The sequence below is a fragment of the Thamnophis sirtalis genome, unplaced genomic scaffold (genome assembly GCF_051295495.1).
Source record: "Thamnophis sirtalis isolate CommonGarterSnake01/CBP01778 unplaced genomic scaffold, rThaSir2_p1.2 scaffold_2, whole genome shotgun sequence".
In the NCBI taxonomy this organism is placed as follows: Eukaryota; Metazoa; Chordata; class Lepidosauria; order Squamata; family Natricidae; genus Thamnophis; species Thamnophis sirtalis.
This window is the reverse complement of record NW_028261382.1, coordinates 61,720,301-61,733,919: the sequence shown is the minus strand read 5'-3', so window position 1 is coordinate 61,733,919 and position 13,619 is coordinate 61,720,301. Positions and strand designations below refer to the sequence as shown.

General features: G+C 44.0%; 1 protein-coding gene across 2 annotated transcripts in view; it reads left to right on the top strand.

Moving 5' to 3' along the window:
• Positions 1-13,006, top strand: part of CHFR (checkpoint with forkhead and ring finger domains) — a 31,140-nt gene extending 18,134 nt beyond the window's left edge. For both annotated transcript variants that reach the window (XM_087705773.1, XM_087705774.1), the window contains exons 11-18: positions 554-696; positions 1,787-1,906; positions 3,703-3,786; positions 4,422-4,492; positions 5,063-5,150; positions 6,858-6,965; positions 8,276-8,348; positions 9,606-13,006. In XM_087705773.1, coding sequence (XP_087561899.1) covers positions 554-696; positions 1,787-1,906; positions 3,703-3,786; positions 4,422-4,492; positions 5,063-5,150; positions 6,858-6,965; positions 8,276-8,348; positions 9,606-9,648 — 730 coding nt within the window. In that variant the 3' untranslated portion in view covers positions 9,649-13,006. The remainder of the gene's footprint in view (positions 1-553; positions 697-1,786; positions 1,907-3,702; positions 3,787-4,421; positions 4,493-5,062; positions 5,151-6,857; positions 6,966-8,275; positions 8,349-9,605) is intronic.
• Positions 13,007-13,619: the final 613 nt, after the last annotated feature.

Here is a 13,619-nt window from a genome sequence, read left to right as displayed (position 1 = left end):
TTGGCAAGGACTGGTGAAAACCAACTCCGAGAGTTCCTGCAGTAAAGTCAAGTTACCCCTTCCCCCAAACAAGTCACATTGTCTAAACTAGGTGCTGGCTGGTTGCCTGGTTACTTCCCCCCCCTCCTCCTCCTCCTATTCATAACTTTGAATGGTCTCTTAACAACCGATTGTAAGTCAAGGACTATCTTGTAGAGTTTCCAGACAAGGAGACCCACAATGACAATTTGAAGCTGTTGTTAACAGAATGGCAGAATTGGAAGGGACCTCAGAGGTCTTCTAGTCCAACCCCCTGCTCAAGCAGGAGAACCTATAATATTTCAGATAAATGGTTGTCCAGTCTCTTCTTAAAATCCTCCAGTGATGGATCGCCCACAACATCTGGAGGGAAGCCTTTCAGCTGGTTAACTGTCCCATTAAATTACAACATTACAACATGCCGTAATGAACCAGTTAGGCTTCCAGGTGACTGGAGGATAGTTGGGCTGGATCAGAACTCAGTTTGTGGCAATTACCATGTCAGTTTCATGAACATGACTCTTCTTCTTTGCAGTCAGCCATATGTCTTATGCCGGCAATGTCCTGGTTTTTGTCGCCAAACTGTCCCACCCCTCACATTTCCCGAGCAGGAAGGAAAAACAGAACCTGGGCAGATTCCTGGAGATTCCCCATCAACTTCTTCCAACTTCCCAACAGGTGAGCACATCCAGGTGTTGTTATCTTCTGGGGTTGGAAAGGCGAGGTGTACCTTTCTCACAAGCATATCAAGATCTTGGCTTCCCTGGTTTTTCTACTGCGTGCCCCAGTGAAATGTGGGTTGATGGGGCCCCATGCTGTTTATTCTGCCTCTGTGCAATATTTATGATATTGCTGGCATGGATTTGTGTTGCTCCAATGCGGCACGCAATCCTTCCTGGAAAGAACCTTTGGAAGTGGAGAATGGAGATGAGTAACTGTGGGGCAAGTTGTTTAACGTGGGAGCTTCATCACTGAGGGACCCAGTGGCTCAGTGGCTAAGATGTGGAGCTTGTCGATAAGAAAAGTCGGCAGTTTGGCGGTTCGAATCCCTAGTGCCACGTAACAGAGTGAGCTCCCGTGACTTGTCCCAGCTTCTGCCAAGCTAGCAATTCAAAAGCAGGTAAAAAATGCAAGTAGAAAAATAGGGACCACCTTTGGTGGGTAGGTAACAGCGTTCGGTGCGCCTTCAGTGTTGAGTCATGCCAGCCACATGACCACGGAGACGTTTTCGGACAGCGTTGGCTCTTCAGCTTTGAAACAGAGATGAGCACCGCCCCCTAGAGTCGGGAATGACTATGTGCGAGGGGAACCTTGACCTTTACCTTTTTATCATCACTGTTGAGGCATTGAAGGGGAGGCTGGGCTGTCATTTGTCAGGGATGGTGTAGAGTCTCCTGCTTGGGTGGGTGGGTGGGGACTAGATCAGGGATGTCAAACGCAAAGCTCACAATACAGTCCACAAAGTGGTAGGATCCTGCCTACAGGACTGTCCTGTTCTACCCAATGCGAAGAAGAAACAGCCAGCAGTTTGGGGAGGGATGTCATGTTGGCCATACCCCCGGGTTGGCCACAGCCACACCCAACTCCCTCCCCCCAATGAGGTCAACCACAGCAGGGCTGATGCATCGCTCAATGAAATTGAGTTTGACACCCCCTGGACTAGATGACCCACAAGGTCCCTTCCAACTCTTTTAATCTATTTGACGTTAAAACGTTCATCTGAAACTTGTTCGGCGCCAACTGTTGGTGGTGATTTCTCCTCCCACAGCACTCCAGGAATATGTCTGTCCCGCTCAAGGAAGCCACATCTTCTGCACTTGCTGTTTCCAGCCCATGCCGGACCGTAGAGCGGACCGGGAGCATAACCAGAACGTCGCTCCACAGCAGTGTAAGCAAGAGAGGCTTCCCCCTGGGGAACCCCTGGGCCTTTCAGCTTGACCAAAGATGGAGTTGAAGGAGAGGCAGATGTCAGGAACACCATTGTGGCTGGTCAGCCCAACTTCATAGAAGCTTTTTCTTCTGCTGCTTAGTCCCCAAAGTTTTTTTTTTTTAATTCTCTTACATACCCTTTTAAGTATACATTCACATCATTGTTATTCTTCTTTACATTTATCATTCTGATGCATTTATTATTTCATTTAATGTTATAAGGTACGTTTTGGGTTGCTTTATTTACCATCCCTTCCTTCTTTTGTAATACCTCCGTGTTTTCTCTTTCTTTTCTCCCTCCCTCCCTTCTCTACATTCTTCCTCCTCTCCTTCCCTTTCCTTCTTCCCTTACCTCTCCCCTGCTCCTACTCTTCCTCTTCTCCTTCCTACCATTTCTCCATCTCTTTCTCTCCCTTACCTCTTTCTTCTTCCCTTACCTCTCCCCTACTCCTACCTACTCCTACCTACTCCCTACCTACCTCCCCTACTCCTACCTCCTCTTCTCCTTCCTACCGTTTCTCCTTCTCTTTCTCTCCCTTACCTCTTTCTTCTTCCCTTACCTCTCCTCTGCTCTTCCCCTTCCTACCCTTTCTCCTTCTCTTTCTCTCCTTTACCTCTTTCTTCTTCCCTTACCTCTCCTCTACTCTTCGTCTTCCCCTTCCTGCCCTCTCTCCTCCTCTTTCTCTCCCTTCCATCCTCCTCTCCTTCTTTCTTCTTTCCCCCATCTTCCTTCCTTTCTCTCCTCCTCTCTCCCTTTCTTTTTCTATTATTGTTGGTGTATATTTCCTTGGGATGGTATTTCTGCCAACCCAAATATAATTTAGTATCATTTCTTATTCCCTTACCTTCACTAGTCTACCCTAGTCATGTTTCCCCCCTTTATATCCCATTCTTGAATATATACTTATATATTTAATATTTTCTTTTCTGTTTCCCCTTCTTTCCCCCACTTTTCCATTTAATAGTGCATCGTCTGAGTACTTTATCTTCTCCCTACTTTCTTTTCTAGCTTGCTTTCCCTAGCCAATCATAAAATCTCCCCCCCCCCCCCCCCCGGTCTTGAAGTACTCCGATTCCTCTTTATCCTTTATATTCTGCTGCTTACTCCATCTGTGGTCAGATCTTTAGCTAGAGCCAGGTCTAGTGGTTAAGGCACCAAGCTAGAAAGCCAGGGGTGGTGAGTGTCAACTTGCAAAGCATCCCTGGCCTGCTCTCAAGTTGCCATAGGCAAGGGGGACGGGAAACTGACAAAGCAGCACAGCAGCCACAAACAAACAGAAGCACATTCCATTCATGCCTTTTTCAAGGCTGTATCCCAGGGTTACCCACAGCAGGCTGAAGGGAGTGATCTCTACAACTCTCGAAATTGCTCCTTTGACAAATGTGATTTATGACACACCCTGGGGGGAGGGGTGGAACAGGGTCATAGTTGGGCTGTAAATTATGTGGGGTCAGAGTTGGCTTCACTTGGGTACCTGCCGACATGAAGCCCCTAATAAATGGCTCGAGGCTCATGATTTAATTACGGCATCCGGTTGGAACCATGACAGTGAGTTCTAGTTCCTTAGCCATAATAAAAAGCCAGCTGGGTGACTCTGGGCCAATCACCAGGAGATTGGGAGTTCTAGTCCCACCTAAAAATTATGATGACTGAAGGGTTTTTTTCAGTCTCCTGTTATTTCCATGGCAAAACAAAAAACAAAAAACCATGAGCCAGTGTCATGTCTATATTTTTTTCCTTTCCGTCTTTCCTAGGTACCATTTGCCAGCAGTCCTTCTGTCATCTCTACTGGGGATGTGCCCGTGTGTCCTGCTTGGGCTGTTTAGCCCCATTCTGCGGTATGATTTTATTTGCAATTGTTTCCCCTTGCAAAAAAACAAACTGTTGTAATTTATTGGCACTTCTGATATTCTTCTGTTCCTCGGGCCTCCAGCCTGCCTTCTGCAGGAGGCAGTTGGCTTCCATGAGTAAGTCTTTTCTGTAAATAAAGCTAGCTAAATGAAATAATAAACAGAATCCCTTTTCCTTAATCAATCAATCAATCTCCCTCTCTCTCTCTCTGTCTCTGTCTGTCTGTCTCTCTGTCTCTCTCTCTCTCTCTCTCACCCCTAACAACTGTTCTGTTAAGATACAGCTTGTTGTGCCTTAAAATGGCTTCTACCGTACTGCCGTAAAATGAATTCTACTGTACAGCACAAAGGAGTTGCCATGGTAACGGCTTCACAGTACTCCACAAAGGGGCTCCCTCTGATAAGGGGGAAAATCCAACATTAGACATTACGTTTGGTCCGGATATATTCCCCCTATAAACAAACACCTGGGCAGCGCCAAGGTATCAGCTAGTCTAGGCTAATATTCTGCTGGCATCTGCTGCAGCTCAATTCTAAGAGATCCTGCCTAATCCAGTAAACACCTTGCAGCCTCTCCAGGGCACTAATAATGTTCTTTCTTTTCTTTTCTTTTTTTAAAACAGAACTCAATCTTGGTGACAAATGTTTAGATGGCGTTCTTAATGGCAATAATTACGAATCAGATATTCTAAAGGTACGGACAGTTTGCAAAAGGTTGAGGGTTTGTTATTGTTGTTTTTTTGATGGGGTGGGTGTTGTTGTTTTTTGAGAAGCATTTTGCAAGAACGTCTGGCCTGCGCGGTAGCTCAGTGGCTAAGGCGCTGAGCTTGTCGATCAGAAAGGTCGGCAGTTCAAATCCCTAGCACTGGGTAAAAGAGTGAGCTCCCGTGACTTGTCCCAGCTTCTGCCAACCTAGCAGTTTGAAAGCATGTAAAAATGCATGTAGAAAAATAGGGACCACCTTTGGTGGGAAGGGAACAGCATTCTGTGCGCCTTCGGTGTTTAGACATGCTGGCCACATGACCACAGAGACGTCTTCGGACAGCGCTGGCTCTTCGGCTTTGAAATAGAGATGAGCACCGCCCCCTAGAGTCAGGAACGACTAGCACATAATGTGCGAGGGAAACCTTCACCTTTACCTAAGAGCATCTGATCTCCACTCTGGTGTTTTTGTCATTTTCATTCTTGCACTTTCCCAAAGAGTTTCAAATCTCCGCTTGAAGTTCTCCTGGAGTTTTTTCATTTCACCTGTCTTCCATTCTAGGATTACTTGCAGTCTAGGGGGTTGACATGGAAAGACATGCTGAACGAAAGCCTCTTAGCTCTTCAAAAAGGAACTTTTATTTTACCAGGTAAATCTTCATTCCCCTCCGGCCACTTATTCCTGAGACATTTTTCTGGATTCTGCTTCTTTATTTAGTCCAAGTGCTAATGCCACTTTGCAAGACTTATTGTATATTGCATCCAGTTTTGCTCGCCACGATATTCGGTAGTGGCCAAAATTGTGGAAACCTTTTGGGAAAAGTGTATTTTTGAGGTTTGATGGCTAATAAAACCACTTTTTCTTTGGAGTTGTACCATAAAATTATAATGAAAAGAAAATTTAATCAAGAATGTAATGCAGCACAGTTTGTTCAATGATCTGTATTCTATGAAAAATTATAGCCAAATATAGCCAGCGATAAAACGCAGTTAAGAGAAGCAATCATTCAATCTTGGTTTCACATTATGACAGCTGCAGAACTAAAAGATTTGGTCCACTCTATGGTAGGACATTATAAGGCCATAATTTATGCTAAAAGTTACCCAACTAAGTACTAACTGATGTGATCATTTTTGTATCTCTCATTTATCCCATGCAGATAATTTTTGTATATCTCTTTTTTTTTCTATGTTTCACTTTTCTTCTTTATAACTGCTGTTCTAATAGCAAATCCTTCATAAAAGTTATTGCATTGCATTCTTGATTCAATTATCTTTCCATGGATATATAATTTTATGGTACTACTTCAAAAGAAAGTGGCGTTATTAGCCATCAAAGCTCAACAATTCTGTACACTTCTCCTAAAGGACCTTCAAAGCCCTTCATTGTTGGGGGCAAGGTGATCTGCTGGTCTCATCTACCCAACCCACCAGAGCAGGGAGGCAGGGAATGGTGCAGGTCCCATCCCCGAGGGAGATAAACCTGGTGGGACTCAGAAGAAGGGCCTTCTCCGTGGTGGCTCCCTCTCTCTGTAACATCACCCCCAGAGATTAGAACGGCCCCCACTCTAGCACTCTTCCAGAAGGCGCTGAAGACTTGGTTCTGCCAGCGGGACTGGGGAACCCAGAGCGGGATGGAGCCCATTAAATAGCTTGTGTGATCCACTGGGGGGGGGGGAGTGATTTTATTATATCAATTTATTGGAGTCTTTTTATTGGTTTTACTGTTTTAAATGGGGTTTTATACTTTGTTAGCTGCCTTGAGCCGCCACAGGCGAAAAGGCGGCAATATAAATTCAGTTATAAATAAAATAAAGATAATTAGGGGGCTGGAGCTAAAACGTGAAGGTTGCAGGAGTTGGGTATCTCTAGTGAAAAGAAGGACTAGGGGGGACAGGATGGCACTGTTGCGATATTTGAGGGGCTGCCCCAAAGAAGAGGGAGTCAAGCTATTCTCCAAACCACCAGAGGGCAGGACAAGAAGCAATGGGTGGAAACTAAAAAAGGAGAGAAGCAACCTAGAACTAAGGAGAAATTTCCTCACAGTAAGGACAATTGACCAATGGAATTGCTTGCCTTTAGAAGCTCCATCACTGGATGTTTTTAAGAAGAGATTGGACAACCATTATTTGACTTGGTATAAGATCTTCTGGTTGAGCAGGGGGTTGGACTAGAAGACCTCCAAGGTCCCTTCCAACTCTGTTATTCTGTATTCAAATGTTTGCAAGCTCACAAGGACACTTCCTAAGCCCAGTTCACCAGAGGGTGATTGACTACCTACTGAATTCCTTCTTGAGGGATTTATTCTTCCAAAGAATATTCTCTTCATAACCCAGGACCCCAATTTCCTCTTTCAGATTACCGAATCACGGGGGAAACGGTGCTCTGTTATTTTTGCGGCCTACGGACCTTCCGAGAACTCGCTTACCAGTACAGACAAATTATTCCTGCTGCGGATTTGCCAGGTACAAGGAGAAGGAGACGAGAGAGAGCAGTGGCATCTTCTCCTTTTAACCATTTTTATTGGTTTATGATATAACATAACCCCCCCCCACCCTCCAAAAAATGTAAAAGTGAATAGTAGGAAAAACAAGAAAGGGAAAGTGTGGAAAAGAAGGGGAAGATAGAAAAAGTCCGTGATGATTCTCAGTCCTTCAGGTCACAGTTATCCCAAAGGTCCTTTTTTCATGAGGCAAATTTCTTGGTTTTTTTTTCTTTTGAAGATGTTCCACTTCTGATCCAAGAAGCTTCTTCTGCTCTGACTGAATGGTGGGGAATAGAAGGATTTCTACTCCTTGCGGACAGCTGGTCATTTGCATCCTTTTAGAGGGTCGTTGAGGCCGCTTGGAGGTTTTATCTCTGTCCTCAGGGTCACCTGAATTCCTCTAGTCTGTGCCATTTTTTTCTCTGGAAATTCATTCCTCCCACACAATTCAAAGGGTTTCCATCCCAAATTGTATGACTAAAAGTCTGTAGAGATTCTCAGTTATCCAGGCCATGATTGTCCCAAAGGTGCTTTTTTCAGGTGGCAACTGGACTTTCTTGTTTTTTTCTTTTGAAGAGGTTTCACTTCTCATCCAAGAAACTTCTGCTCTCACTGAATGGTGGGGAATAGAAGGATTGATACTCCTTGCAGACAGCTGGTCATTTTCAACCTTTTAGAGGGTCCTTGAAGCCACTTGGAGGTTTATCTTGTGTTCAGGGTCACCTGAATGTTGCAAATGGTTCCTGCAGTCTGCAGTTTTTCCCCCTCTGGAAATCCATTCCTGCTCCCACACCATTCCAAGGGCGTCCATCCCAAATTGTATGGCTAAAAGTCTGTAGAAATTCTCAGTCCTCCAGGTCATGGTTGTCCCAAAGGGGCTTTTTTTCTCAGTTTTTCTCAAACTGGAGTTTCTATCCTGTCAGAGTTGAAGAAGCTTCTTGGATGAGAAGGAAAAAACAAAAAGCCAGAAAGTCCAGTTGCCTTCTGAAAAAAGGAAGCCCCTTTGGGACAAAGACAAGACAAGACACTGATTTCCCTTCGGTGCAGTAAAATAAGGCATGAACATCAAACCTCAACATACAGTAGTAGTTTAAAGTAGCCGTTTCTCAAACCACAAACCTAAGGCTCTGGTTTCAGTTTTGATATTATCCCTTTCATGAATCTTCTGCATTAAAATCTGGCCCTGATATTGTTTTGCTTCATCAGAGGTTCACCAAAGGTCAAAACGCCCCTGGGCTTTTGGTCAGTCTGGGCCATGCCTATGAACTCTGCGCCGGTTTTGTCTTGCAGCTGCCGTCACATCTCGTCCCGACTGTTACTGGGGTCGCAACTGTCGCACTCAGGTGAAAGCGCACCATGCTATGTGAGTGAGCCCTCTTTGCAAGCTGAGGGGTTTGCAGGCCGGAGTGGGTAGACAGCGGGCGCAAAAAGAGAGAGATGTTCCCTTCTGGGGCGAATAGAGTTCTGTGGCTAATCTGTTTGTCCAGCTCAAATCAATAGGTTTTATTTATCAAATGTATTAAATTGATGAGCATGGAGTGAAGCTCATCTGTCTGCTGTCTGTCTGTCTATCTAAATTCAAATTATCTATCTATCATCTATCATCTCTATCTCTCTATCTTCTATATCAGCTAGCTAGCTGTCATTTATCTAATCTCTATCATCTAACTATCATCTGTCTTTGATCTATATCATCTCTCTGTCATCTCTGTTCTACCATTCTATCATCTCTATATCATGTATATATCAACTGTCTATCTCTATATCTACCTCAATCATCTATCTCTCTGTTCTATCTATCTATCTATCTATCTATCTATCTATCTATCTATCTATCTACCTACCTACCTACCTACCTACCTACCTACCTACCTACCTACCTACCTATCTATTCTATATATCATCTATATCTCTCTATCTATATCTACCTGTCCTATCATCTATCTCTAGCTCTCTATTATATCTATTTCTCTGTCATCTATCTCTCTATTCTATCTATCTCTATCTATTCTATCTCTCTGTTCTATCTATCTCTATCTACCTGTCATCTATCATCCTCTATATCTCTCTATCTCTCTGTCATCTATCTCTCTATTCTATCTATCTCTACTCTAGTCTCTCTCTCTATTCTATTCATCTATCTATCTATATCTACCTGTCATCTATCTCTGTCTTTTCTATCTATATATCATCTATCTATCTCTCCTATTATATTCTATTCATCTATCTATCTATCTATCTATCTATCTATCTATCTATCTATCTGTCCCCTCCCCCTCTCTATCATCTATCCATCAAATTTAGAGGCAGTTCTTGGCAGACTGTCCTGCTATTTCATTTTCCAGGCTTTCGATATTAAAGCTCAGAATCGCTAGCAGTGCTATGCGAAGTATTTTCAGCTGTTCCAGTCTTAGCCGAAATATTCCGAGCTCAGAATTTGGGTCTAAAATTGGAGAAATGAATTAAGAGGTGCCAAATATTTGGAGGGCCCCAAGGGTATTATTAATCAGGAAGCCAAGCTGCTCTCCTTTGTTGAAAATCTCTTTCATGTGATGTTCAAAAAAACAAACAAAGCCAAAACTAACTTTTTTCTTCTTGGGTTTTTTTTTTTTAATTTCAGGAAGTTCAATCACATCTGCGAACAAACACGGTTCAAAAACTGAGCAGGATTCCCGGGGCGTTTAACCTCCGTGCTTGTAGAGGATGGGAAAATTAAACCCAGAAACACCAACTTTACAGGTTTTTTTGCCTGGTTGTTCCCGCAAAAAAAAAAGGGAGGGGGGATTGGCAATTTTTTTACGTCAGGTACTCTGATGTGCTAGCGTGCTGGTTTTTTCTTTCCTTACGGTTATTATTTTGTCGTTTTCCTGCATTCTCCTTGCCTTTTTTAAAAAAAATTGCTTTGTTTTGAAAGCCAGAAGGGTGCGGCTGCCCCTGTTTTTCTTCCTGAATTTGAGCTACTGTAGGAATCTAAGGACTTGCCGAAAGAGGCTGAATGGTAGAAATGGAACAATTCTCGGTGAACGTCAATGGTGGAAGGAGGCAAGGTCTTAACTGAGAAGGCAACGTGTAGAGCCAAGTACAAGAAGAAAGAAGTGCATTCTTGGTTCCTTGTTGGGCCGTGCATCTTGTCAATTTCTTGGACCAACGCAACATCTCGTGGAATTTGATGGGCCTAGACGTCTTGGCTCCTGGGTCAAAAGGTCACAGCTGGATTGGACAAAGTTTGTCCAACACTGGCCACTTAAGGACGTATTTCTCAGCCTGTTGACATAAGGATTTCAGCTCCCAGACTTCCTCAGCCGGTCATGTTAGCTGAGGAACTGTGGGAGATGGGAATCCACCTGTCTAAAAAATAGCCAAGGTTTAGAAACACCAACTTTAGGCTGCCTTGTTGTTTCTTGACACACTCCAGGTGTATTTCTTAAATGCTGCAGCTGTCCAGCTGTTTGCAATTGACCCAGCCTCCTCCGATAGGAAAGCTCCAATTGTTTCATCCTCTTTTCATTTTTTTTTCTTCTTCTTCAGTCTTTATTTTCCTCCTTCCTTAGATCCTGTCGTTTTCTTTTTCCCCAGGCTCAATTCTAGGATTTACACTGGTGCTCTCTTAAACCGAATTTCAATTCTGCCATTTTTCTTTGGGCTCCACGAGAAAGTTTTCCCCCTCCCCAGGAAATCCCTTTTTCTTAGCAGTTGAGAGTTATGCTTCAAAAACAACTATGCATTTTCCCCTTCTTAGTGGTCCAATTCCATTAGAAATGCTTTTTTTTAAAATAAAAATCCCCTGATGATAAAGAAGTCTTCACGATGGGAATTTGGCATAATCCAACTTGAAGGTTTTTCAGTACAGTTGCTGGGTGAAGGTCATTAATATTGCCAGCTTTTATCCTGATCTCCCAAGGGCTATTCCTTAATTGGGCTTTTTTGGTCTCCCTAAAATGGAGCCGCACCATTCATTTTGCAGGAGGGTAGGCAGGGAAGTGTGTCTCTACATAATATCCTTTAAAAAAAAAAAATCATGTCAGAGCGACCTCTCTCCTAACTTAATTTTTTTTAAAAAAAAAGCTATCCTCTAACCCAGTGGTCTCCAACCTTGGTAACTTTAAGACTTGTGGACTTCAATTCCCAGAGTTCCTCAGCCAGCTTTGCTGGCTGAGGAACTCTGGGAGTTGAAGTCCACAGGTCTTAAAGTTGCCAAGGTTGGAGACCACTGCTCTAACCCATCAACAAGACCAACTAGGAATAACGGATAATTTGCATAAACAGAATGGCTTTTGAAATAATTTAGTGCTGGCATAACAGTTCTGTTGATTCCACTGTTGGGCACATTTTAAGACGAGACAGAGGCCAACGTAGCCCCTTAGGAAGACTGGATAAAGATAGCCGAGCCTTTCCCCTCACTCCTCTTCTTACAACTTGCAAAGTTGCTTAAATTCAGCCATAACTGTATCCCAAATGGATCTTTTCCAACTAAAGCTTTCAGATGTGTTGGAATTCGCACGTACCGGAATCCTGATGGCTAATTGATTTGTTAGCTGCAATCTCAAAAACTTACCGAAGGCATCCGATTGGGGGAGGCTACACCGAAGCCCGTTTTGGGGCAGTCTTCCCATGGTTTAAAACATTTTGGCATTTCTGTGCTAGTTCTGTAGTCAGGATTTCTTGTCTTCCTTTATAGCTATGTTTCTCAACCGTGGCCACTTTTAAGATGGGTGGACTTCAACTCCCAGAGTTGGAGCTCCCAAGCTGGCTGGGGGATTCTGGGAGTCGAAGTCCACTGAATCTTAAAAGTTGCAGGAGAAACACAACTTTATAGTCATAGTGGCCTCATTCCAATCCACTTAAATGATGGGCCTTTTTTTCCCCTCCCTCTGCTCTCAAATTCAAGGAGACTTAACGGAATAATGTGCTGGACACAATGATTGAACGTTGACCTTATATTTTTATGCACTGAAACAATGGATGTTTTCAGAGCTGGGTCTTGAAGAGCTAACGTGGGGGGTGGTCTGAAGAGAAAGCCACAGGGCCCTCCAGAATTCAATGCCCTTTATGTTAAAAAGATGGTAAGGATTGGTTCGTTTTCTATCTACAGACTTCTTTCGCTCCCCTTTTAAAAATATAGAGAGAGAGCTTTCAAGATTATCCTGTACAAACAGGGCTCTCCAAAATTGGAAACTTTTAAGACTTGGTCGCTTTTGACTTTTCCCCATGCTGGGGGATTCTGGACATTTGAAGTCCACAATTCTTAAAAAGTTGCCATGTTTTGGAGACCTTTGTTGTCTCATCACCTGTTTCACTAAAAAGCCACGTGAAGGCTTCAAGGAGCCGTGGCTCCTTGAATTTGAAAACCCAGGTTAAGTGGATGGCTGAACATGCTGCGTGGCTTCCACGCCCGGCTGCACGAAAATTATAAAGAATTGAGGGACCTTTGCATGTCACTCTTGCTGCAACAGGTGTGTTTTCCCGTCTCAGGGAATGGAGAAAACAAAGGGGACTGCAAAACCGCACAGAGCCAAGTCAGTTTCTCCCCAGGTTAGCTTCTGGCTAGTCCAGGTGAGGTTGCCGGGGGGGGGGGGGGACTTGTCCTCTTCCAAAATTGAAAGAAAAGGAAAGAGAAGAAAATTTGGTTGTCTTCTCTCCATGGACGTGATCCCTCCGCTGCCATGGCTCTTGGTAGCCAGCCAAAATGTAAATAAGAATTAAAAACAGCAATTTGCTTTCCCCCCCTCCTCCTCCACCCGCTAAATTTACCCCTTTCCTCCTTCATTCCAATCATACAAGTGTCTTCCAGGGGATTTAGAGGATTCACCCCCCACGCTTAAGATGGGCGGCTGGGACTTTAAAAAAAAGTTTTGTTATCTGCTCTTAAGAAGAAATGTTTTCAGCTTTTGTTTCCTTTGTACGTGAGCTGGTGGCTGGGAAACTGCCGGGGGGGGGGGGGGAGAAAAGAATTCCGATAACTGTTGGGCTTTGGGGTTTATGATTTATGTTTGGAAAAATATTAAAATGCACAATGTTGGACTTTTTTGCTTTGCTTGTCTTCGGGCATCAGTCATCTCAGCCTGGCATGCAAGCCAAAGTTGGGCGAATTGGGGAGGCCTTAAATATGGGCGCTGGCACTTGCGTTCCAGACCAATTTGCCATCACGGGGCTAGTCCAAATAAATATTAGCCAATGGGGGAAGAGCTTTCTTGCTCTGCAGATAAGAAGGTCACCTTATTGACTACAGGTAGTCCTCAACCTATGACCACAATCGAGCGCAACATTTCTGTTGCTAAACAAGACAGTTCTTAAGTCAGTTTGGACCCCACGTTAGAACTTTCCTGGCCAAAATTGTGACGGGAATCTGGTTTTCCGTGGACTTGACTTGTCAGAAATTCAAGTGAACAGAGTTGGAAGGGACCTTGTAGGTCATCTAGTCCAACCCACCCTCCGCCCACGCAGGTTCACAAAAGGGGATCACAGGGATGACCCCGGGACAACTGCAACCATCACAAATACGAGTCAGTCGCCAGATGTCTGAATTTTGATCACATGACCACGGGGTTGCTGCAGAGGCAATGTGAAAATTGGCTACGTCACTTATTTTCGGTGCTGTTGTAACTCCGAATAGTCACTAAACAAACTCTTGTAA